This window comes from Labrus mixtus, chromosome 11, assembly GCF_963584025.1.
Source record: "Labrus mixtus chromosome 11, fLabMix1.1, whole genome shotgun sequence".
In the NCBI taxonomy this organism is placed as follows: Eukaryota; Metazoa; Chordata; class Actinopteri; order Labriformes; family Labridae; genus Labrus; species Labrus mixtus.
In genome coordinates this window covers 4,037,655-4,063,947 of record NC_083622.1, presented here as the reverse complement: position 1 = coordinate 4,063,947, position 26,293 = coordinate 4,037,655, and the positions used below count along the sequence as shown (strand labels likewise).

General features: G+C 40.3%; 2 protein-coding genes across 2 annotated transcripts in view; one reads left to right on the top strand and one right to left on the bottom strand.

Annotated features, from left to right (window-relative positions):
- Positions 1-26,293, bottom strand: part of nod1 (nucleotide-binding oligomerization domain containing 1) — a 475,392-nt gene that overhangs the window by 112,222 nt on the left and 336,877 nt on the right. The window lies entirely within an intron of this gene.
- Positions 4,999-26,293, top strand: part of cdk14 (cyclin dependent kinase 14) — a 206,314-nt gene continuing 185,019 nt past the window's right edge. Inside the window, exons 1-2 of the mRNA XM_061049639.1 lie at positions 4,999-5,798; positions 18,641-18,672. Of these exons, the coding sequence (XP_060905622.1) occupies positions 5,705-5,798; positions 18,641-18,672 (126 nt within the window). The 5' untranslated portion in view covers positions 4,999-5,704. The remainder of the gene's footprint in view (positions 5,799-18,640; positions 18,673-26,293) is intronic.

Here is a 26,293-nt window from a genome sequence, read left to right as displayed (position 1 = left end):
TAGCTGGGCTTTTGGAGCAGTTTTGGCTTCAGTGTCTCGCCCAGGGACACTTTGACGCTTGGACTTCAGTCGTAAGGGATCAAGCGGACCATCTACCGATTAGAGGCGTAGCAAGATGAAAGTTTTATAAACCCACCGAGCTCTTCACCTCTGCCCCCGTTCAGCTTCACCTGTCATACTTGCCCGGGAGCTTCTGTGCACTTTTCATTGGCATGGAATTTGCTCCCACTCTGCTCCTCTCATTTTCTCCCTCGTTTCTGTACTCTGGCTTTCCTTTTTTTTTTTTTTTTTTGAGTCCCTGTTGTGTTTTGAGGCATATTGCCTTGGCCTGTCAGGTTGCATCACAGTAGCAGCTCTTGTCTTCTGCGTTTCTGACTGGTAATGTGTTTCAAACCCACCGTCTCAGCAACTGCAGCGAGGGTCGGAGTATGAGCTTACAAGAGTGTGTGAGATGTGTTTCTGTGAGATGTGTTTCTGTGAGTTGAAATGATATGCAGATGTCTGTTTTTAGAGTCTAAATTACTATGAAATCATCAAATAACAGCACGTAGGTTCTTCCTATTCTGCTCGCAGCACAGACTTTTTACCTGCAGTTAACCATGGCCTGTCAAAATATGATTAAACATTAAGACCAAATATTGTCTCTCTGCTACAGATTACTGGCAGCAATCAAATGAGGATAACTGTTAATTCAGATTATGGTCATATATATATATTACTGTTGACTATTAAAGGCAGGGTTGATCATGTTTGAAGACTAGCATGATTTTGAAAGTAGCATTCCCTCAGTGCTGTGTCTACACCAAACCCCTCCCCTCTGTGCTCCCTCACAAGCCACGCCCCCTCACTTACATGCACGAGCCCCGTTGCTCCAACTCATCGCTTGCATTGTGTAGAAACTACGTCGCCTCATTCAGCGGCGTGTAAAAACTAAACTTTATCATAATACATGTTAAAAAAAAAACTCACTATTTTACTGCTCACAACGCCAACGACAACCTCACAGTACAAACTCCATCATCTGTGACTTGCTTTGAGCGTGGGCTAGTGCACGCAAAGGGGTAGAGAACGAGCAGGTAGACAGGGAGGCGTGATTGGTTCATCAGATTGGTACCTCGTGGCAGACATTGTTTAATGTTCTTACAGCATTAGAACCGCTGCAGATGACAGATTTTTCCTCGTTCCTTTTTCAGGACCTAAAGACAATTTCAACCAAAATCTTAAAAAAGTGTATCTGGAGAAAATGACCAACCCTGCCCTTTAAATACAAAAAAAAATACATATTCATTTATCACAGTAGAGGCTTTGGTTGATTACGATAAGTCACAATTTTATTAAAGGCTACTACTGAATTGTGCCACATTGAAATGCAAAAAAAAAAAAAAAAAGAAGCGACAAGCAGCCACTTACAACAAAGCCAAAATATTTTTTTTGTTGTTGTTTGCTAATCAGATTTCAAGTCGGGGCCTAAGCCACCCTCTCCACCACCTTGATCCACCCCTGTCCCACAGCTAGAATTACCTGAGTCATTCCAGCTCATCCTGTACACTACTACACACACAGAGGTGACAATTACACAACACTGTGAACGCAAACTCAGGACCAGTCAAAAAACTATGTTTACACTTTGCACAGTTTTAACCAGATGTTTCCAAACACCCCTCGCTTGAGCACATATGCGTAGCTACCTTACTGGATGACAACTGAAGACGGCACAACAGAAGGTGCCTCTGTCACAGATGTACACTGTCTTCTGAAGTGACAATTTTGTGGTTAAATCGCCCCATAATAAAGACTAGATATCCGCATGCTGTGAATGACTCAGCAGTGAGCTACATGTATGTATCCGACGCTGATAATTTGCCTATTTTTTTTTTTTTACAGTACAGAGACTTGAGTCTTAAGTGTATTTCTTATATTTAATATATAACCCATATAACTATGGAAGGACATCAGGCTTCATGATCAAAACACAGTTTAAAGCGCGTCATCACTTTGGTCTGTTATCACCAGAGTCTATCTTTCTCACCTCATCACTGTTCCTCGTCAGCATGTAATGTGTTTAGAGTATGATTAAGGTGAGTGACTCGTTAAGGTCTCTGAATTATTCACCTGCTGTGACGCAGTCATGTTGACAGCCCTTAAACATAGCATTGAAATTAATACGAGAGTCAGTTATTAAAATGTTGCACTTGGTCCAATTAAAGGGTCAACCAAAGCAGGGCCTTTCACCTTTGAGCAGGGGCGTCTCACCCGTGGGTGTTGTGGGTGTTGCGACACCCACACTTTCACTGAAACGTATTTTCATCCCCCGCACTTTTTATTTACTTCACACACACAGCACGGAGATCTTTACATTTTCTCCTCTTGGTTGGTCTTTTAGCTGTATTTATTTACTCCCGTAACTTTACGATATAGCGAAAGTCCCCTTTGCGGTTTTTCAAAATAAAAGCACATTTTATATGAAAACTGGAAATAAAGAGACTGAGGCATAAGGCAATAAGAAAAGCATCACAAAGAGCGGTGTTGAATCTTGTTTTTAGAGCTAACTGGGTTACTCACAATGGATGTTCATAAAGTTAGTGTCTAATTATCTTTAACTTTGTCTTCTTGTCTGATGTGTCAGCTAACATTAGTTATTGGACATTAAATTAAACAGAATGTGTTGATTTGCTAGAGGGTGGTAATATACTAGCATTAGAACACCTTTTAAAATCACTGCTCCACCCCTGCCTTTGAGCCCTTATGACTTCAGTGCTTCTCGTTTTTTTAAGTATTTTAAAATGAGAGTCAAATTCTCTTTCATACATTAGATTATGTTTTAAGTGTCCTCCTATAGATGTACTGTTCAACACATTGTAGAGGTGGGTTAGGTAAAACGTGAGCATGCATCGTTATGAAGTGCTCTGTAATGAAGGACCAATTCAAACTAATCACGCTGTGAATTTGTCTCAATTATGACCGCGCTGCAGTCAAAGTAATTAGGCAAGCGGTATGAAAACATTCAGCCCTCTGCATTCCAGAGATGTTTCCAGAGCCGCCGTTCTCGAGAGCCAACACAGACACATGTAAAGATATACGCTCTCCCACACCATGCCTCTCTGTTCATGCCTCTGAATTACTCATGCAGCTGCTGTGGTGACTGCAGCACAGCCCATGATCAGATCAGAGATGCCGGTCGGAACATAAAGACACATGACAGAAACAGAACAGAGCTCACGAGCACACTGCTGCAGGATTTAGATTATTGATGCTGGCTTTTCAGAACTGTGATAGCTGTAATCCCAGAGCTAGCTTTAATCTCTAATATATACCAAAGAAAGTTAACTGTCAAAGAATGATTTTTTTTTTTGGGGTGGCAGAAATAGGCTGATGAATATCATCATCAAGTGACTTTTATAAAGGAATATGTTTCTGCAAAATCATGACTAAAGCATAACTGTAGCTGAGCTCATGGGCATCATCGCGGGGGGAAAGAGGGACTGAGTCCGGATGGAGGGAGGGGTCCTTATTTGGCCTGAAATTGATATATATAATTTTATATTATAATGACATTTTTGGCTTTATATCAGTGCTACAGTACCTGAAGTTCGACACGATCACAATATCAACAAAAGAACGTAGAAGAAACATAATGAAGCAGCAGAATTCAGTGCATGGTTGTGCACAGGCAACACTGGCAGGGTAAAGTCAGAAGCCTTGTTCACACATGCACAAAACCGCTGGAAACGTCTCAAGTTTTTTGATGTGAGCTCAGGTGAATCACCTTCCTTGAGTAAGTGGGAGGGGGTGGTGAAGCTCATTACCTGTGACCGGGGGGGGGGGGGGGACATCCATCGACTGTATGCACGCAACCAATGCCATGCATGTGTGAACAACCAGATCAGGAGGATTGTGAAAACAGCTACAGAGTGAAAAATGTGGCTGTTTGCTTTCACATTTGAGGCTCAACGTGAAAACTTCAGGACGTTTTCAGGCATTTTATGCAAAGTGTGAAAGCACTGATTTTGTTATATTGTCTACATACTGTATGTCCTGTTCTGCTCTATTTTTATGTTTTCATTGTTTGTATGTAATTTTCAATTGGGTAAATTTGATTTGTGATAGTAAATATTCTTACTTTGTTATTTTTACTGTATTTTATTTTAACTTTGTTTAATCTCTTAAGGTGAGGTTTTGAGATAAGCCCTCGTGGGTTTCTACCTCACCTGCACGTGTGTTTTATATTTTATTTGTTTTAATTTTCTGTTTGACTCTTTAAAAAATGTGCAAATAAACTAAACTATGAGTCAGAACTGTCATTGGCCGAATAAATGAACTTGACTATTTCTTAACTGTAAAAAAGACAAAAATCTTTTATATGCTTGAAATGCCAAATAGATGCAAATATTAAATCACTCAAGTCATCGTTATTGTTTAATTAAAACTTCAATCAAGATTGTTAGGGTGTAACATAAAGTTAATAGTCTTAATAAAACCAGAATTCTGAGTTTCAATACGATACAGGTAAAAATCTAACAATATAGATACCTGTTCAGATACCACAGCAACAAAAATATAAGATCTGGGCACTTCATATTTTGTAGTTAACGACCTTAATTTAATGTTTTTAATGGATCTATTGTGTCATGGAGGTGTAGTTATGTTAATATCACATGATGGACTGAGGTTTTGTTGGGGGGCCCGATGTCACACTTTTTCATGGGGTGCAGAAATCCTGGCAGCAGCCCTGGCTGATGTGTCATAGTCATGATTTTATTTCATGGCTATAAAGCTGAGCTTCTTTTACCAAGTGTAAGAGCGATCTACTAATCAGCCTGTTAGTATGCAGAACCAAACTGTATGCATTTGTTTGAGGATTTGAATTAGACGTAGTAATTTATCATAGTAAAAATGGGATTAATGAATGAAACACAGTTCACAACAGAGCCTGGTTTAATTCGTTTAAATGTAAAATATCATCTATTATGTTTTCCATCTCAAATCAGAATCCTGCTTATGAGGCTGATATTTGGGGGGAGTACCTCGACCTGCACACAATGACCGGGTCTTGCAGAGGGCAGCAGTCTCAAGCAGGAGCTCTGACAACAATCTGGTCCATGAAAAAATATTCCTCCTCCTGCAACACATTACAGGGCGGAGCTGTGGCCCCCTTTTGACGGACAGTCGCGTGGACAAATAGGAACACGGAGCTCCCCGGGATCCCTCCAATCCTCGCATCCAGGGCGGGGTCTGCGGGTCGAAACCAGAGAGAGAAATCCCAAAAATGACATCTCGATTGCGGTGGAGCAGGGGAGCGACTGGGACGCAGAGAGAAGAAAGAAAGAAGTCAGAGCTACAGAGCGCATATTTCAGGATCTAAACCCCCCAAAAAGACGCACCGGTAAGGCGCAGCGAATTTTACGCACAGTCTCCAGTGTGGATGCTCCTGCTTCTGCGCGGACTTTTTACTGCCTCTTTGGAAATGTAGTTGCATTCTTGGAAAAAAAAAAAAAATCTCAAGAAGGCATTTGTTTTTACTAGTTGATGAGAGGAGTAAGAGCCGTTGAGGCTCCGTTTCCTGTTTTGCCAGAGCGCTGCAGCTGGGCTCAAGAAGCCCCGCAGGGCTGCCTGAAACACCGGACCTCCTTCTCCGCTTCAAACCGCTGCCAGTCCCGCTGCCAGCCAGTCCCGCTGCCAAACTCGGTGGAGAATAAAGAAAGAAATGTGCGACCTGATGCCAGCCTCCCAGCCCGTGGAGAAAATCGGCAAAATGAAAAAGTTGAGGAGAACTTTGTCAGAGAGTTTCAGGAGCATTGGTGAGTAACTCAAAGGACGAGTTTTTCCCATTTTCCAGCCTTTTTTTTTTCCAGCTCTTTGTGCAAAAAAGAAAAAAAATGTGAACACAAAAATGTCTCCAGCAGCAGAAAACCCACAGGCTGCTGATTTCCTACCGAGCTGCCGCTGGTCACAGTAACAGTTTGGTCAGACCGCATTTCTTTAAACAAAATCTATTATGTCTTCAATTTAATGACGGTGACTGCTGATTCAGTCTTTCGACACTCTCAGTTCTGAACTGTTGTGAAGTTAACAACAGTTATGATGAAAGAGGCTTTGAACAAGCAGGAATGTTTTCCTGGAGATGTGCTGTCATGTATTTGAGGATGGCTTTATTCTGATTCCTAGAGCAAGAGTGTTTTTTTTATTTCATAAATACCCTCATCATTATAGCGTTACAGACTCATCACCTTCATCATTATCATTAATTATCTATACATTTATTTGCTTTATTCATTCCTCAACCTTGCCTGCAGGCTGCTGCGTCTGACCACTTTCTAGGAAAAAATAGAAACTCAAAACGACGAGGACTAAAACCTCAGTTGTATATATTTAGCCTGAATGAAATCTTTATTTTTATGTTTGTTTTTTTTTTTTATCATGGATTGTTCTGCTGGTTGTTGTAATCGGTGAATCATTTGGACTTTACACTAAATAGATCTCATGAAGATATCTGTCAGTGTCTGTGTTTCTCTGACAAATGGTCCCAGGAATTCACTTTGCTTTCACACAGAAATGAATAAAAAATAAATATCCCAGCTTGAAAAAAAATGTTTATTAATTATTTATGAATTATCAAAACATTTATTTATGACTAACAATTTAAGGTCTGATTTTTTGGGGGGTATATAATTTAGGTTTAGGTTTTTGGGGGAATATAATTTAGGTCCATCACAGAGACCTTCTACTACACAGAAGGACCCTTTACTTTTGGTTTCATCCCTTGTAGATGAACTCGGCTTTGTTTGAATGACAACATTCTGCATTCACTTAAACTCATCTATGTTTGATGTCAGCTTATCTTCATTAATCATCGTCATCCAACTGTATAAAGAATGGACAGCGAAACACCCTACCTCAAGTGAATCCAAAATATTTAGAGCTCCCCCTACTGACTGACGGCTGTACTGCTCATAAAGCCAACGTCCTTCATGGAAACAGATGGGACTTTGGTTAAACTGTAAAATCAAATTACACATTAGATATAACATTCTCACTATGAGATTTGATTTGAGTCCAATTTGATTGTTTTTCTAACAAGTTTCAGTAATAAGATATTTGATGCTATAAAAGTATTAAATGCCATGATTGACAGCTCTGTTGACAAATGCGTCTCCTGCGGCGCCGTGCGTACCAGATTAGCAAAGTAAAGGAGAAACAGTGAGAGGAAACGCAACAAACACCAACACAGGAGTCATTGAAATTTCAATAACAGTGAGTGTCTGATTCAAGCGAGCACAAGAATCCGTTCTGCGGTGGACTCATACCGACCTGAGGGCTCTTTGACATTTTATCAGCAGGTCAAATATGTGCCTCAGTCAGCAGACGAGGCATGGCGTCCATAATGTGGCTCCTCCAGCTGATCACTACTACCCAGACTCTGGCTCGCAACATAGCAACTGTCACAGAGTTATTTTGGCTTCATCTTTGTACTTTGGGATGAGTTGGTATGTTGTCCATCTTTATATATTGTCAATAGGATGACCCCAGGGCCTGTACCCCATGTAATTCTGAAAAGTTTTTCTGCTTAACATTTAACACAGAATGCAATGTTTGAGCTGGTTTGGAAACGGCGTCATCATGTAGTTTGTCCTCTAGAGTCCTCCAGCTCCATAGGTTACAATCCTGTCAGCACATTCAATTCGATTCAATTCAAACAACTTTATTAATCCCTCTTGGGGCAATTGGTGTGGAGCAGCTCGTACACATGAGAAAGAAGCACGAACAAAGACAAGCTGACGTACAAGCAACAGCTTACACAAGGAGTTAAAACATTGATAAGACCTAAAGGAGACACTGATATTGGACATGCTGATTAAAAGACAGCCGGACTGAAGACGAAATGAAAACACACTAGAGTGATCAGTCAAATAAAAATAATAAATAAAAGAAATGTGGCGCCAAAAGATAAAATCGTTAAGGAGCGTTGAGTAATCGATCGCTGAGGGGACGAACGATTTTGAGTAGCGGTTATTTTTACAGGCGGGTAAAAACATAACGTCGACGTGATGGCAGCAGATAAAATTATCTAAAGAGTGCATGACCAGAAGAGGCTAAAATACTCTCGGCCTTTCTGAGGATCTGCTGGTTACAAAAAGAGTTTACATATCTCTGTTTCACGCCGATTATCTTCGAACAGATTTCAACAATTCCTGTAAGGCTGTTTCTGTCTTTAACTGAGAGCTTGTGAAACCAACAGATAAAAGAAAAACAAAAAGAGACTCTCAATAAAGCGACAGTCTTTTATTTAGAGTCTCCTGTGGCAGGGCTTCACGGCCGACAGGAGGCTACACTAGAACAGATTACAGAAGTATGATATTAATAAATGTGCTTCCATAAAGTGGCTTGTTGAACAGGCTCTTTAAAATCCAGAGTTCCCGCGGGTTCCTTAAAAAGTCTCAGAGTAGATCATTACAATTTAAGTCCCGAAAATGTCCTCTTGTTACTTAAGAGAAAAAAACGTAAAAATTGTAACGGCACTTTGATCGAGAGATTGTAATTTTGGGGAGGAATTGCTTATTCAAAAATGATATGTGCATCGTCAAACTCCTAACAGAAGAGTGGACAAAATAGTTGGCAGGGGCAAAAAAAAATTATTAAGAGGCAACTTGCAATATACAAAAAAAGCTTTTAAACTTAAGAGGATGGGAATCATAGCCACACGTACAACATAAGTGGTGCAAAAATCTGATTAATTTCCCTTGAGTTGGGTCTTAAAATGGTATTTTAAAAAGTCTTCAATTTGATTTTTAAAATTGTGCAGGAACCCTGGAATAATTGCAAAGAAAATATCGATCTTCTTATCGATTCTGCTGCTCTTATTTGTGTTCCAGTCTCATGAGTTGTAAATTAGTCTGGCTCTGGTTCCCAAAGCTTACTGTGACAGATATATAGTGATCCATACAGACCTACACTGCAGCTAAGCAGTTTAAGTATTCATTCAGCCGTCAGTTGTTTGTTTTTTAATCAATAATTGTTGGTCGATCATAAATCAGAAAATACCACAAACTTGTAACGTGCTAGATTTGTCTGAGCAATAATCCAAAACTGAAATAACTTTTATGTTTTCAATCTAGGAAAAGCAACAAATCTAAAACTTTAACGATGAATCAACCGTCAACTTCTTGGTAATTTCATTTTTTACGCGAGTTAACTCATTGATCGATCAAATATTGTTCTAATTAGTAAAAAGACAGGAGAGGTCGGGGGAACTATGTGCTATGAGTTTTGTGCAGGAAATGTGCAGAGTAAGAAGTTTACCCCTGCCTCATCTTCATCATCTTCATCATCATCATCCTTTCTTCAAAACGTTCTAATCCAGTATTGATCGCTCTGCTGATGGAGTATTCTCATATGTGAACAAAAATCATCACTAACATCGACTCCCATCACGGGTTGTCAAGGTGCACCCGTCCAATCTCATTTCAACTTTTCTGTCCGTCTCTCTTCCTCTTTTTCTCTCTCTTATACTCACGCACGCACATCCTGCAGCAGATATTCATACACACACACACACACACACACACACACACACACACACAGATACACACATGCAGAGGACCTCAGCATCTTCACAGGGTTCAGTGGCCTTTGAAGCAGCGTGCGTGCAGAATGAATAGGTGGATGCAGCCTGTAAGAAAAGATGAGAAATGAGCAGAAGTGAGTTTGGGTCGATGTTGCGGGAGAAGAAAGATTGGCATTGACTTTTTCCGCTGTGCTGACTCTGATCTCCTATTGGCCATCTTTCCTCCCCTCCAAATCAACACATCTGAGCATCGATCGGCCTCTCGCTCTGCACTACGGATGCTTTAACAAAGCACAGTCAAGAGCCGGCTTATTGTTTATGTCCTTCAAACAGTGTTGGTCCAACGGGTCCCAGTGGGCAGGAGCTGTATCGCACGTCAATTTATGGTCCCGGGTAACATGATGCATTGTGGATGTTTTCATTTTAATGGCTTCAAACGTGGTTAATGGACCGATGCGGCGTTTTTTTTGTCAACCCTTTGTGAACTGTGAGCTCAGGTCTGCTGCTGCAGAGCCGGGTCATTAGAGAGCTGTCAGATTGTGAACGTGAGGCTGGCAGGTTGTGTTTTCAGGAACATGGAGAAAACCTGAATGGATTATGAGGATAGTAAATGCTTTGCAATGCAATTAAAGGCTTTATATGCGATTTTCTTGATCCAGCAGATGTCGCCCTTGAGCACCAGAATGAAAACAAAACAACTCGCGGTGCATTGTTGTGTTAGCATGCTAATGCTAGCGATCTTTATTATGCTCGTATCTTCACACTGCATGTAAATTTACCTGAAATGAGCGTGATCTAGAAACACAGTTAAGCAGTGAGTACAGTATGTTATTCTTCTTTTCTCTAGTCCCTCAATTAAACAACTTTTATACGCAAGGGGAGGAGTCAGCCGGCCGTCCTGGCGATGTAAACAAACTGAAGATAGGACTCTGAAAACATCACAGACAGTGGGACTCGGGTGTTACACCCATTGTAGACAGTCATGACTCACAGAGTTATTTTCAGAGGAGATACTTGATTTCTATTTAAGTGTGAAAAATCACATAGAAAGCCTTTAAACATCAACACAGCTATGGACGATTTCAATCGATGAGACAAAAAAATATATTGCTATACTCTTTTTTTTTAACAACTAGAGGGCGCTATCTGCTTTTGGCTTCTCTTCTGAGGTGTCATCGCTGAAGAAGAGAAGCGTACAGATATCGTGGAAGCAAGTGCAGATTTTGCCGTGGAGAAAGAACCGTCTTGTTTTAAGGCGAGGGTGAAGACGCAAGGTTAACACATAACTGACGAGACAAAATCAGAGACTAGATTAACTACACAAACAGCACAACCAACACGATGCTCAAGCTCGAGACACCGAAAACATATTAATGACATACGCTGGGGAGATTAAAAACCAGAGCCACAGGGCAACCTCCATGCATTCTTAATGATTTATGGTGATGAATTACATGTTAGAGCCAATTGTAAAGCCCAAACTTCTCAAAAACGGGAATACAAATTTAAATAGACACAATGTCAGGTGTTGGGTAAAATTTAAATTTCCGTGCTTCTGCACCAGGAACACAGGAGGGACCGGTTTGTTTAAGGAGATTTTGACTTATTTGTGCTACAACAGTTTTTGTAATTTTCCGATTTATTTAGAAAAAAATTTTTTTTCTAAAATTTTAAATGAAATTAGGGCGGTTGTGGCTCAGTTGGTAGAGTAGTCGTCTCTAAATCCGGAAGGTCGAGGGTTCGATCCCCAGCTCCTGCAGCCACATGACCGATGTGTCCTTGAGCAAGACACTGAACCCTGAATTACTCCCGCGGCTCTGTCGGCTGCATATGAATGTGTATGAATGGGATTAGTTACTTCTGATAGTCACATTACATAGCAGCCTCTACCATCAGTGTGCGAATGTGTAGGTGTGACATGTGGTGTAAAAGCGCTTTGAGTACTCAGAAGACTAGAAAAGTGATATACAAGCAAATTCATAAAGTGTTTGTAAAGGAAATTGTCAGTGTCACTTTCTGCAAAGAAAAGATATACATCGTTGTTTTTAAGTAACATTACAACCTCAAAATTAAAAAGTTAAAAAAAATGATATTCATAATTTGAAAGTCATAATTAAATTGGTTTGGAGAACGCTGTATCTTCGTAGGCATCATATCGTTAGTTGTGTGTATTGTACGTCCCTATTTGGAAATGATAGAACATGTCAAACCCCCCTTTTAGCAATTTGTATAAAAACTTTACCAAATATGAATGAAATGTTTTTGGCATCGCCCTGAAACTGGAAAACGGATAATTAAAAAGGTTAGGGTGTGGAACATAGGCTATATAGTTCACCAAGTGGGCGGCCGAGGTTCAAATCCGTCTTGTTGATCCTCTCCCGTGCACATGTCATTCCCCACTCTCTTTCTCGCCCTGATTTCTGACGCTCTCCTTCGTCCTATCTTTAAGAAAAGTCCCCAAAAGCCTAAAAAATAAACCTTTAAAAAAAGATTAGGGTGCATCTTGATTTTGGGAATTTTCATATCAGTGCTTTTTCCAGATAATTTGATTAGAAAAAAAGATCAAACATATTTTTTTCATCTGATGCTTTGTGTTAATTATCCTCCAATTCAAACATGCCGGCGTGTTTACTTCCAGTGTTAGCTGTTGATCGCTTCAATTTCTCAACCTGCAGGATATGTTATGGCATGCAGTAAATAAACCGAGCATTTCTGCCATTGTGGTGCACTTGAGCATGTTAATTAACTCTGAAGGAGGTGTGGAGTGTGGCCTTCTGTGGCTGTGGCTTCAAGGTGTGTTCAAGGCTACGCACGCACATCAAGTCCACACCTTTTATGTTTTCATTTTAAAACAGAACCAGTGTTCCCATAAAGTCTAATCTTTATCCATACAAACATGGATAACATGACCTTCACATGTGCTGGGCTGTCACTCATGGCATTTTATACCTTGTTATAGCATCAAAAAGCTAATTAAAAAAATACACTTCTCGGGAAAAATAGATGACTTTAACATAAATGTGGAGTGTTTTTTTTGGGGCGGGGGGGAGGGGGGGTCATGGCCATGCCTGCCCACCCCCTGGCTCTGCACCTGCCAGAGTGGTAGAAAGACAGTTCTCCACTAAACTCAGGACAGCATAGTCATGTAGGTCTTCCACACTTGCAGAAAACGAGAGGGGGAGTGACGTTTCTAAACCTCGACTGCTGCACTGTGCACAGAGTGTCTGCATGTTTTCTTGACATTGTGATTCTGTTGAACAACACATATTGATATAAAGGCAAATATTCCCTTTATAGCATCGTATATAGCGGACTCTGTTGCTTCGTCCCATCCTTCCACATCGTTTTTTTTACGCCACGTCTTATCTCAGGAGACCCCCCCCACCCCCCCACCCCCCCTGTCTGACAGTGAAAGTCTCCTGCTGTGAGGAGCATATGTGAACAGCCAGGTCAGGAGAATATCCAGAGTAGTCCGCTGTAGTCCGTCTTCCAACACAAACTGTATTCCCAACCTTTTGATGTCTATGACAAGAAGAAATAAAAACTAAGCACTTGAAATGTTCCCCCTTCAAATGTAAATGAAACTCACCAACGGGACGAACACATGTCTTCCATATTGGCTATAAATAAACCTTAATCCAGATAGTCTGTGTTCTGTAGATAAAAAGTGGGTTAAGTTACATTATGTGGGTTTAACAACACCTCCCTGCTGATAATTCACCGTCTCTGAAAAACCCCTCCTCACTTTGAAAGACAGGTTTGGCTTCTTAATGTTTCCACACAACTTTGATCAAAAGGCAAAATCTCCTTCAAGTGAGAGACTCAGCGTGAAAAGCTGTAGACGCAGTAATGAGGTGTTATGGGTTTAAGGCAGAAGTCTTTTTTAAAAAAAAAGATTTTTTCAGCGCTGAGTTTGGACAAAAGAGTCTGCTTCTTCCGTCTTCAATATTTAATGTGTCCCCTTTAAAAGGGGGGGGGGATTGTGTTATTTTCTGTGTGTGCTCTGGAAATAAATATAGCATGAATGAAAACTGTTTTCAAGAATCTCTGACAGCATCTCAGCAGCATCAGGATCTGATTGTTTTGACAGAAACACAGCTCAGATGAGGAGGCTTCATCGGATCCTTATTATAAGTTTTAAAAAACATTAATTTATTCAAATATATATATAATATATATATAAAATCATGTGCAATATATTATAACCAGAGGGTTAAAATAAAGAATAGAGAAAGCACAGTAAAGGTCAGTTTGGTTTTAAAACATTTATGTGAAATAATAAAAGTGAAACATTGTCAGATGGTGGATTATTATTTTCTTACTTTGAGCAATGCTTAGTTAACCTTGCGTCCATTCTGTATGCAAAGCTAAGCTAATTGCATATTGCATATATTCACACTTAAAGACAGAAATGAAGTCGGTATCACGCCTTTCATCCTTTAAATACATTCAGAATATTCCTGATTGTGACTGTGTCTGAAATCACCCAATAGTGCACTTTAAAGGAAACCTGCCATTTTGTAGCATCGTCCGAGTTATGAGTGAGAATAGTTGTGAAGTATCTTGGACCAATCCCAACGTCCAGCCTAAAACCTAAGCACTGAATGCGCATGGACTTGATTGGCGTCAGGGCTGCAGTGTGTGAGTCAGTGAGGGCTTGTGATGGTAGAAAGATAGATAAAGTAGAAGGATAGATACTGTAGATTGATAGATACTGTAGATGGATGGAAAGATAGCTTTATGGTCCTGAATGGGATATTCATATTTATAGTTTCAGATTCAGATATGTTGCAGTGGGACATACTATCATGACATCACATGTTGCCTGGAAACGAGATGTCCCATAAAATTAAGATGTAAGCCCATCTTTGGATGTTTTTGTATTTCTTTAAATATTTTAGCAAACTATCAATTTTGAAAAAAAAAATGATGTAAATGAATATTTGACTGAAAGACAGAAAATAACTTTTGAAGCAGTGGGAGCAATTCAGGGTTAAGTGTCTTGCCCAAGGTCACTTCGGACACGTTGCTGCAGGAGCTGGGGATCGAACCCCCAAACCGTCCGGTTGAGAGAAGACCGACTCTACCACTGAGCCACAGTCGCCCCACAAAAATAATTCACTAGGCCAGAGATTGTCACTTAAAATGATTTGCAGGTTTTCCCATCACGTCCACGCTTGCTTTTTTTTTTTTCACCTTCAGCAGGGCACTGGAAGATCAAGTCCCCCATGTCACACAGTGTGTGTGCTATGAATTCTGGGTACATCTCAGAGGACAGTCTGCAGAAATGCAGACTCACGGAACGCGTGTGATCTAGTCCACACCAGAGCCTTTTCACAGTGGGACAGCACTAAACACTTAAGAGACGTACAGGGAAAGTGCCTCAAAGGCTGTGAATCTGTGCGTTTGGAGATTAGGATTCAGCAGCACCACGTTAGAAACCAGATCAATTTGTGAAAAGAGAATAAGAATAAGTTAAGTCTATCTCTTTTTATTATTATTATTATTATTATTATTATCCCCTTTCATGTATAAACATGTATATGTGCAAGAGCGTAAGAACATGTAAATTTACATATATTTAGGTTTGTTTTAGTTTCTTTTTTAAATTATTGTTGTTTTTTATTATCCATTTGTTTTCTATTTTATTCTCTAGTTCTTTCTCTAGGGGGGGGGGGGGGGGTACTGTGTGGGGTATTGTGTGTTATATTGTAATCTTCAATAAAGAGTATTAAAAAATAATAATAATAATTTGTGAAAAGACGCTACATGGAACTATAAAGATCACAATCTAAGCTTGAGGATATACAAAATATTATCCCCAATAATTACAATAATGGTCAGAGAAATTGCAGTAAAATGTATTTTGTGCAAATTTCAGCTGGGACTACATGGCATTAATCTTAATACAAATTTGATTCCCAAAAACCCTTGTAGATATTTATTGTAGTGGATATTTAGCAATGTACAGATTATATTTCCAACACCCATTGAACTTGACCGTGTAAAAAGCCCCTCCCACCCACAGAGCACTAAATCTTCCACGTCAGCCATGCAGTGCACGAGCTGTATTGTCTACCTGCAGTCTAATCCATTGTATTGAGTGTGGATTTGTGGCTGGGATGCTGCTGTCTGGAGTGTCTGGGAAGTCTTTGGGGTATATGTGTGTGTGTGTGTGTGTGTGTGTGTGTGTGTGTGTGTGTGTGTGTGTGTGTGTGTGTGCGAACCCTCTGAGGAGAGAGAGGCAGCAGTTTAACGGCTCAGTGGCTTCACTGACAACACTTCCAAACACTCGCTCTGACATAAAAAGGTAATTTCACCACACAGCAGCCCCAAGGAGCACTCTGTCTGCGAGCCATCTGCACCGCCTTTCTCTGCAGACAACATCATTATCATGAGGAGTTAATAACTGTAAAATCATCATTTGTCTATTAATAATGGTCTTCTGAAGGATCATTCAGAAATCACAGCTGTCGACACAAACAGTTAATTTCTTCCTAGAAGTTTGCAGGATATTGACATCAACTGCAATCTGTGACTCTACATCGCCCCTGGAGGAACATGGTCAATCAGTATGTTTACATGCAGTTAGAAAAAGTCAATTTATTTTGTTAGACGGACCAAAACCGGACTTTTAAAATGCATGTAAACATGTTGGTCCGACCGAAATTGTACAAAGTCAAATTTCTCACAGTCAGCATAAAAGCAAAGAAGAAGTCACAAGTCGCCTGCCTTTAGATATCACCAAACGCATGAAGGATAGCATGCATCATATGTGAACCGAAAGTAAAGCATAAAGTATGAGCAAAATGTTGTTGAATATTTGAATCTGAAAATGGTTCAATTTGAAGGAGCTTAAATGTGGTGCTACTTTTAGGCCCTACTTGTTGGTTGTTGCTCTCCTAATATGGCTGTTTAATGGTGATTAAACAGCCATATTAGGAGAGCAACAACCAACAAACTGATCCAAATGATTTAAAAAAACACCACCTTGAATCAGTGGCGATGATATTTAATCGCTATACTAAAACGTTATCATTAAATCGAGACTAACTATGAACAAAATAATAACACCAGATAAGACAGCAGTCTCCTCTTAGGAAGCTTATATTTGGACTTTTCATGCCTTTCTTGGAGAGTTAGATGAGTGGATAGAGTCAGAAATCAGATAGAGAGAGAGAGAGTGGGGCATGTCAAGTAGGAAAGAAGTCACAGGTCGGATTTGAACCCGGGCCACCAACTTGGAGGACTATAGCTTCTAACCACTAAGCTACCGGCACCCCAGAAGCTGCTATTTTCTAATATCAGCAGTGGCGTTTTAAAACGTGGTTCCAAGACCAGGTGCATTTAATAAACAATCAGAATAACCTGCAGAGTTAAACCTCATTAAAGGAAGAATATGTGATTTTTCACACTTAAATATAAATCAAGTATATCCTCTGAAAATAACTCTGTGAGTCATGACTGTCTACAATGGGTGTAACACCCGAGTCCCACTGTCTGTGATGTTTTCAGAGTTTTCAGAGTCCTATCTTCACTTTGTTTACATCGCCGGGACGGCCGGCTGACTCCTCCCCTCGCGTATAAAAGTTGTTTAATTGAGGGACTAGAGAAAAGAAGAATAACATACTGTACTCACTGCTTAACTGTGTTTCTAGATCACGCTCATTTCAGGTAAATTTACATGCAGTGTGAAGATACGAGCATAATAAAGAACGCTAGCGTTAGCATGCTAACACAACAATGCAGCGCGAGTTGTTTTGGTTTCATGCTGGTGCTCAAGGGCGACATCTGCTGGATCAAAAAATCGCACATTCTTCCTTCTAATGCCTCTTATACAAAAATAGATGCATAATTTTATATGACATAACAGTCACTACCCAAGCACTGCCACGCATCCTTTACGTTGTGATGGACATCATAGAATGCATCCACTAGAGGGCGCAGTCTCCCACAGACCTTCACTTCTTTCGGCCTGGGCGTGGTAACATCATATATGTGTGTGGCTCCAAACGATCTTCCCTCATTATTTCAGCCATTTTCCAAAGTCTACTTCTTCGGTGTGTTTTTCTGGTCTGGCTTAAAATGTTGGCTACACTTGCTCGACGCTGCCCCCAAGATTTCCGCTGGTATTGCAACGTTTGGTTTGTACCCGTATGCTATGTACGGGCAGAAGGCTGCGTCCATTTGTGTATCGGATGTAAAGCATAAATAAATAAGCCATACGTCTTCTCCTGAGGTCATTTTCAAACACAAAATATTAAAAATCTCTTTTTAGTCTCATCATCGGTTGCTTTTATTTGTTTGTGTAAATCACTGTTCACTTATCTGAGAAAATGTGATTCCTAAGTTATGATTATGATCAGATTATTAGTTATAGTATGGCATTATCTGTGCATTAGAGTGGAGCTAATTCTTATGTCAGTAGTATTTCTCTAAGAGCAAGCCTTTTAGAGAAGTTCAGCTCATGCTGCATCTCATAAAGCCTCTTTGTCTAAAATATCTGTGTTTATGTGTCACTTGGGTTTAAAGCATGCTTCCTGTACTGTATAAAAGCAGCAGTGGACAGGGAAGTGTTGGATGCCTGTTGTAAAGTTGCCCAAACTGTGAATGCAGATAATGAGGGAAGGGAAGGGTGAACAGCACCACATAATATAAAAGCTTGGATGTTTTCATTGTTGCAACGATGCAAAGAGCTTCTTTTCAGAGTTTGAAATACCTGCATCATTTTCATCAGTGCTGGTAGCCAGGTCATGGAACACTGAACAGCAGATGTTGATTTTTTTTTTTTTACCCAAATCTGCAAAAATAAAAAGATCACTGTGTTCCTTCTTTTTTTTTTTCATCCCATCTAATTCTGCGTTCTGCCTTCTTTAATAAAAGTCCATAATATAGAGAAGCAAACCGATTCATCACCAGAACCAGCTCAAAATGAATTCCTGAAAAAAAATGTCAGCACACTGACACGGTACTGTGCTGCATCTCCACCATTAGAAACGTTTTTATTTTTTTTTATTGTGTTCATTCTTGGAAAAAGATGCCACTGTCTGACTCTCTCTTCCTTTCTTCTCTCTGCAGCTTTCAAGAAAGAGGACAGCGGCTTTGATGAGGTAGGAACGAAAAGAAAAAAAGTGAATTTTCCGGGAACTCGTGGCATCACTGGCCCAGTTTTCCTGCAGCTTCATGGCTGTACCACACTGTTCTACGTTGGCTGTATTCCTCTCTTTAAAAAATATTCATCAAGGTCTCGCTGGCCAGATGTTGTCAGGACTGCATTGCAGTTGATTTTTTTTTTATTTGGGGGGGGGATGGGGTGAGGGTGTGATTCCTGCTGTAACTCTGTGCATATGGTGTGTAATATATTCATGTGTGGAGCGTGGTGGTTCTCCCTCTCATCTGAGAGACATCCCTCAGGGTCACTCACTGGCCTACCAAATGAGACACCACGCCACCAATTGCACCAACCAAATCCAGTCCCTGACTCCTGTGTAGCCAGGGCTGCAGACCTGTTCACAACTAGTGTGAAATCCCAATTCTTCATTCTCATGATTCTCTGTCTTATTGGACATGCTCTGTTAAAAAATATGTGTTCAGAGCACAGCTCAGTTTACAGTTTTTACTCTTTCCACACAGCCAGCTTCCGTCCAAAGACAGCAGGAAATGACAGCAGAATGATAGTTTGGATTTGAGTAGATAAAGTGTTCTGGTGTTATGATACCTGCCTGTTTCTCTCCTACACTACAAAGTGCAGGAATGTGCCTACAATTACTAAAACGCATCCCCACTCTCCTGCCTCTGTCTCAGTGTGAAATTCAAATTAAAAAGGATGAATGCTTGTGTGTTAAGGTGCCAGGTGGACAGCATATTAAAATTATATTAGCATTTAAAAACCACTGCATGAATGTGTTTCCAACGGGACACAATCTCTCTCCAGGAGGTGCATCCACTGTATGCTGGTGAGACGTATGACAGGACACAGCGTCATCTCTATCAGTAACTTCATATCGCTTTGTTTTGCAAGTCTAATGGAACATTGCTGGCTTGACTCTGGAGCCCTGCACGTTCAAAACATGCCAACATTGTCATATTAGAAAGCATGCAGGACTACAGAACAAGCTGCCATATTGTGGTTAGAACATGACTGTCGCTAATGCAAGAAGTTAACTGGCCGTAACTGAAAGCTGCCGTGATTCCTTTGTCTCCAATGTTTGTTTAGTTAATGGTAAATGGACTTGAGCTTGTTTAGACTTCTGACACTGCAGGTCACACCTGCCCATTCATACCCATTCAAACACTCATGGCAGAGGCGGCTATGTAGAGTGTCCTTCAGTATGAACTCATCCATTCATACACATTTATACACTGCTGAAGCAGCCGGAGCATCTTGGGGTTAGGTGTCTTGTCCAAGGACACATCGGACATGTAGCTGCAGCTGAATTGGAGATTGAACCCCCAACCTTCCTTACCTTACCACTGAACCACAGACGCTAAAGACTTTTTTGAAATTGCTCCCAGTTAAACCTCTGAAAGACAAAAGGCAACATTTCCATGAATGTGTAAGTGTGTACAGTACAAAAATGTAGAATCAGCATGGGGATTATCGGCATGGGAAGTGTTTATGTTTCCATTTTTAGTACGTTTGTAGTCCGAGCTGTAATGACCATTTATGCATCAGCAGGTTTTGGTATATGCATGAAAAACAGTCTGTATAGACACAAAAATCAAGGCAGAACACAATCCGTGCCAATGGCATACGGGTTCTCATCGGCAGTAATGTCAATGTTCCATTCGTCTCGATAAACAGATAATCTGCATAAAAGTGCAGCTAATGATCCGTTATACATCGAACATTTCAAATTGAGCTACACATCTGCTTGACACTGTATTTGTAAAGACAATCGGTGCTTAGATTTCCTGACAAACTGAAACACATCAGAAATGATCGACCTGCCCAGCAAACACCGATGCAAAAAATCAAAACCTATCAACATAAAACAGTCCAGCTCATACACTTAACGTATCAGAATCCTCTTCTGAATACATCCTGTAGATAAAATGTATTGCTCCATGACTTTTGTTCCCCCTGCCCTCAGTGCCCCATATAGCATATTGATTCCTCTCGCATACATTTTCTCTTCTTTTTGCTGTTGTAGGTGGAGGGGTTGATGATGCAGTCGATAGGTCTAAAGAAACTGGGATGTTATGTTTGTATTGACAGGAGGGGAAATCCTGCTCGGTTGCTCTTTTGAGTTGAAGTAAAAGTGTCCGTTCAGCAGTGGTCAACCTGCACATACTGCAGCAGGCTGCGATTTAAAGAATCAACATTTTCTCTTTTCATTTGCATTGTCTGCAGGAGGCAGGGCGGTACTTAATAAATAAGTGATAAGACAGACAGAATCCTTGGTGTTGAGGTGGACGACGTGATGCTGGACCTGCTTTGTTCAAGAGAGACCTAAGGGCAAGAACAGCAGAAACATAATATGTTGTTTAAAAAATTTCCACAGTCACTGTGTTAGCTTTTTGTTGTACTTTAAACTTGTTCTTGTTGCAAGTCATTTCCCCTCCCTTTTTACGGTGATGTCAACTAGAGCCCGATTAATTGGCCAACCGATAATACCGGCCGATATGCTATCGGTATCAGCTAATTTTATTGCAGATATCAGCAACATAACTAGATCTATTCACCAGTCAAACAGCGTTCCAGTCGAGTTTAGGTTGTATTACACTAGCAGTTCTCTTCCATCAGCAGAAAAAGAGCAAAGGTGGCGTAGCTAAGCTCAGCTGTCATCCGCTCTTTTTACACTCTTATTGATTCCACAACAGAGTAATATTGGTGTCCCAGTCTGTAAATTCACATTGTGTTTCAGCATTGCATAAGCATGGTGCAGCAGGAGATCCACATACACACACACACTGCGCTGCGCTCCCACGCTAGCTCAGCTGAAACCGTCTGGACTCTGTAACGCCTCCTGTTACTGCCTCTGAAGACGGTACAAAAGGGGGATCACTTCGCCCCCCCCATTATGACATTCACATTGAGGTCAACGTAAATATCAGGGCTTGAAACGACAACCTGAATAGGGCTTTAGTTATACACCTGCAAACCGTTAATCTTTTTAGTTGTGTTTTTCTACCAGAGTAAGAGTGAGCACACAAAAAAATCTATGTGGATGCTGAAAAAAGTCAAAGATGGCAGGGATATGAACCAGAAGCCACCTTTTTTTTTCATAAAGATAACAAAGAAAATGCAAAGTCTAGTTTTAAAACAAAAGAAACTCAAAGACGGGATAAAAAAAGGAAGGCAGGTAGCTGTGAATAAACCCATGAAAAGTTTGGAAAACAATTGACGAAGAAAAAATGTTTATTTGAAGACCACAATGTGGCTGACAATGAGTGGCTGTCATTTCATGAGTGCTTGTACTATAAGCCTCAAGAAACCTGTCAGAGGCACTTCTGTTTTGCATTTTTCTGTTTTTGTCATTAGTATTACAAATATTTCATTTCAGTCACAATGTCCAGCATTGTTTTAGTTTCTTTTTTTCCCCAACTCTTTTTCTATTTTTTTGCCAACATAAGGGGAAACCATTAGGGTTCGTTCTGCAGCCTCAGCTGTGTTGTGGTGTTTGAAGGGGCATTGAGGAATGCTCCACTGTAAGATTTTCCCACTGGGCCTTTTTTTTGTTTTTGGGAGAAGACTTTATTTTTGAGGGTAATGATACATGAGCGTTCCGATAACACAGACAGCACACATATCTGGCAACAGGACTGCTTGTCGTTTTCCTGGGATTATTTGGATAAGAAGATATAGCCCATGTTCTTGCTCAAGCAGAGACTTTTGTTTTGAAACGGACCATATCTAGAAGTCGGTGCCATGAGAATCAGCGTGGGTCATTTGCTATAAATGGGCCTTGCTGCTGAGGAAGAATGTAAAGAATTTAAGAAGGAAAAAATAGTCCTTCCTGTACAACAACATGAAGATTGATTAGTGGCAGCTACAGTATGAGAATGTTTGGGAGTTTGGCTTCAAACAGTAGAGTTGCATCCATTGTACACGAGCAGGCATTATGTACCTTATATAGACAGCAGTGAGAGCTTCTTTGCCACTTGTTTGTTTTGACTGATATAACATTTGTCAATGTGAGAATATGTATATTTAAAGTATAGACATTTGAATGGTTGGCCAGAGGAACGCCTAAAGATTCAACCTCAGCTAAGATCTGCTTCTTGTTCCCTGTCAATCCGAAGTTGGACGTCTTCACATGACATAGTTTGCAGCAGGGTTAGAAATGAGCGCCCACCACCTGCCAAATGCGTGTGTTTTTGTGCAGAGTGATTAGAGACAGAAAACAACTTCAATTGAATCCCAGTTGTCTGCTTGTTCCAGTCCAACTTTTAGAGCAGAGCTAGGCGGTCCTACACGCTCACTGACCACAGGGCTCCGCCTCCTCGTGTCAGAGCAGGTGTCGGTGTTTACAGTGATAGGCTTCGTTTTGAAATTGGCTTGACTCTGTCACTTGAGCCCAGCGCAGCATGAATTCGTATCTCCATTACAACGGGTCTATTTGCTGAAGATGTGTTTAAAACGAAGTCTCACTGCCTTACGTCCAAGATGATTAACAGAAGCGAGATTTGGCGGTGACTCGAGGTCAAATGAGTGACTATAAATACAGCGTTATTGGAAATAAGCTCTGCTAAAACTCTGTTAATTCAATGATAAACACATTCCATTTCCAACAAGTCCTCACAATAAAAGTTCCCGGTTTATATTTCGCTGAAGTGCTTTTATTGTGAAACAGCCACATCGAGAAACAGGGTTGTTTTCAGCTTTACCAATTTAACAAATAGCGCAGACGTGAAGACATAGCTGCCATGGAAACTCTTACCAGCCTCAAAATAATAAACCAAAATATCAAAAATAAAAGTTTTTTTCTGTTTAGAATTTAAAAGCATGTCAGTATTCTCTGTAGTATAGTTGAATCATTTGCATTTATAATATTAGCCTATAACTTGAATAATATAAACCTTGATTATTATGGCATACGTTATTAAAATATGCTGTTGGTTAATAGGAAGTGGATAATTTTCACACAGCCACAAGGGGAAACTTGAGAGAATAAAATCTGGACAAAAAAATGGCTTCAGTGTTTATGAATTATTTTCCAGGAGAAAGTGCCATTTTCCCCCAAAACCTCTGACCAAGGAAGGAAAACTAAGAATCCGATGCAAGCTTGTTAAATGAAAGTTTAGCAAAAACATTCTCTCTCTTTCTGTCCGTCTGCCTGTCTGTCTCTCATGGAAACAGGTACTGAAACCAGTCTGGCTTCTTCAAATCTGTTTAAAGTGCTGAACTCAGCAGAAAGAGTCCATGGTAGGCTTTGATGACTGATTGTATTCCCTTTGCATATTTGCATTCTGAGTAGGATTTTATTGCCGTGAAGCAATTTGTCACAGAATTTATCCATAAAGTGTACCTAAAGCTGACTGCCAGGCTTTGTTTTAGGTTTTTTTTGATTAGTGGACAGAAGTGCTGATTGCCACAGTGGTAATGATTCTCACATGAGCCTCCTTTGAATCTTTGTTCTCTTTGTCTCCGTCTTTGTTTTGTCTTTTGTCACGCCCAAACGTCATTATCTTTTTCGCAGTCCAACTGGAGCTGAAATAATTTCTTGTGTTTGGTATGAGGATCAAAAATTAATGCAGCAAATGTGTGCTTAATTACTGGAAGCCCTGGAGAATCCATTCAAGCAAAACACTGGCACTGGTTTGCAGTGAAGGTAAATTATTGTGAATTTTGCAGCATGTTTGTTCTGCGTCATGATTCTTGCTGCGCTCATCTGTTTTTGATTGTATGAGCCTGGAATTGTAATGTTACAGTAGAGCATGCATAGAGGGATAAAGTTAGATCCAATTGAATTCAACCGTGTCCATTTTGTGTGTTTTGCCACCGTGAATTAGCATTGCCAAGACAGACAAACAGAACTCAACACTCCATTAATTAAACAGTATCACATGCCTTATTTATTACTGAGACATCCTATAAAGTATTGTCATCCCAGAAAAACTCACACTCCTTCAGTGAATATCATCCACTCTGCCCTGTCCATCTTAAAACTGAATGGTCTGCTTATTTTCTGCCACAGATAACATTTTTGATGTTGGTTCAACACATGACCAAAGCTTCAATAATGCAGCTAACATCTGTAAAAGACTTGCTCTTGTCATAAACCAAAGGGTTGATTCATCAAGAAAGAAGTAGAGATTGTCAGTGTCTGTTCTAAAGAATACGTTCAAATTGGCCAGCTCTCTGGAAGCTGACCAGCAGGCAGAACGCTGCAGGGCTGCCAGGGGAGGGCTGCTCTCCGGTGCTGAGAGAAGAGAGCCTATGAAAGAGGTTCAAACAGCTTATGTAGAGGCTTGAATCACCTAGTGAAACTCTTCGTTTCATATTGGGGAACCATCATGCGATTTCCCGATCAAGCCGTTTAGCGCCCTCTGCAGACCAATCCTGGGATTACTCCAACATACGCCTACCTCGTGATCTGAAACTTTACCCACGTTTAGTTTGGGCATCCAGCATTGTAACACTGAACGTTAGTTTTAAAAACGGGAACAGAGTTGGTGTTAGCCTGGGACTAATATTCTAGCCTGTATCAGGTAGGCCTAGCTGCTTCTAGACAAACAAGTATTTATTGAAGTATTTTTCGCACTGTAAATTTCTATCTGATATTAGTTGTTAAAAATATCCGAAAAACTTCCTCCTCCTTCTTGTTAGAAAATATGTGTATGTATATTATAATGATATTTCAAATGATTTGGGTGTGCTCAACAGATTTCCCTGGCATTTTGACTCAGTGTGTCACCACTACATGACTAATCACAGTGGCACTTACCAGATGAATGTTGGAAATTAATTGTGGACAGCCGGATGAAAGATAAAGATGAAAGTAGGACAATGTTCGACAGCAATGAAACGAAGCGTGCTGAGAGGCGACCCTGACACTGGATGCTAGAGAATAAATACATGAATCCTGCACTTGACCTTGTCAGGGGCATTTTAAATTCTTAAGATATCCTGGTCTGTTAAATGTGTGATTGGTTGGCAATATTTCTGTCAAAGCAGAATCAGCAGTGATATTCTTATCTCATCTCTAGTGAGTTGCCCTGTGATTCCCGTCCAATCTACCAGGTTAAAAGTTCAGCGACTTTTGGGATTGGCATGAAGACGGTTAGTGATAAAAATTACACCTTTACAAAATTCAGCTTTGTACAAGTAATCTGTATCAAACTACCAGGCTGCTTGTTTTAAATCTAAATTCACTCATTCACAGAAATGCCTAATGGGATGTCATTTTTTTGGCTTTTCAAAAAATAGATATCGTCCAACAAGTATCTTTTTGTTGATGACTAAGCCCTATAGTTCAGCTTTACCTGCCAGCTAACTCACATACATGTACCAATCGGATTTTAACATTCATGGGATAATTTGGGTGTAAGAACTTTGATGAGTCTCTCTTTAAAGGTCTTGTGGTTGGGGTTGGTTAAAGACGTAGAAGCAAACAGATGATTGAATTATCTCTAACCTCCCCCTCTTGTCCTGAGCTCATCTGGAGATTGCAGCTGAAGGATGATCAGAGTAGACAAAATGGCTGACAGGTTTGTTGATGTGCATCCCTTCTGAAACTGCCTCGTAGGTCGACTGACAATTTTGATCCCAATTAGCAAACATCTCAT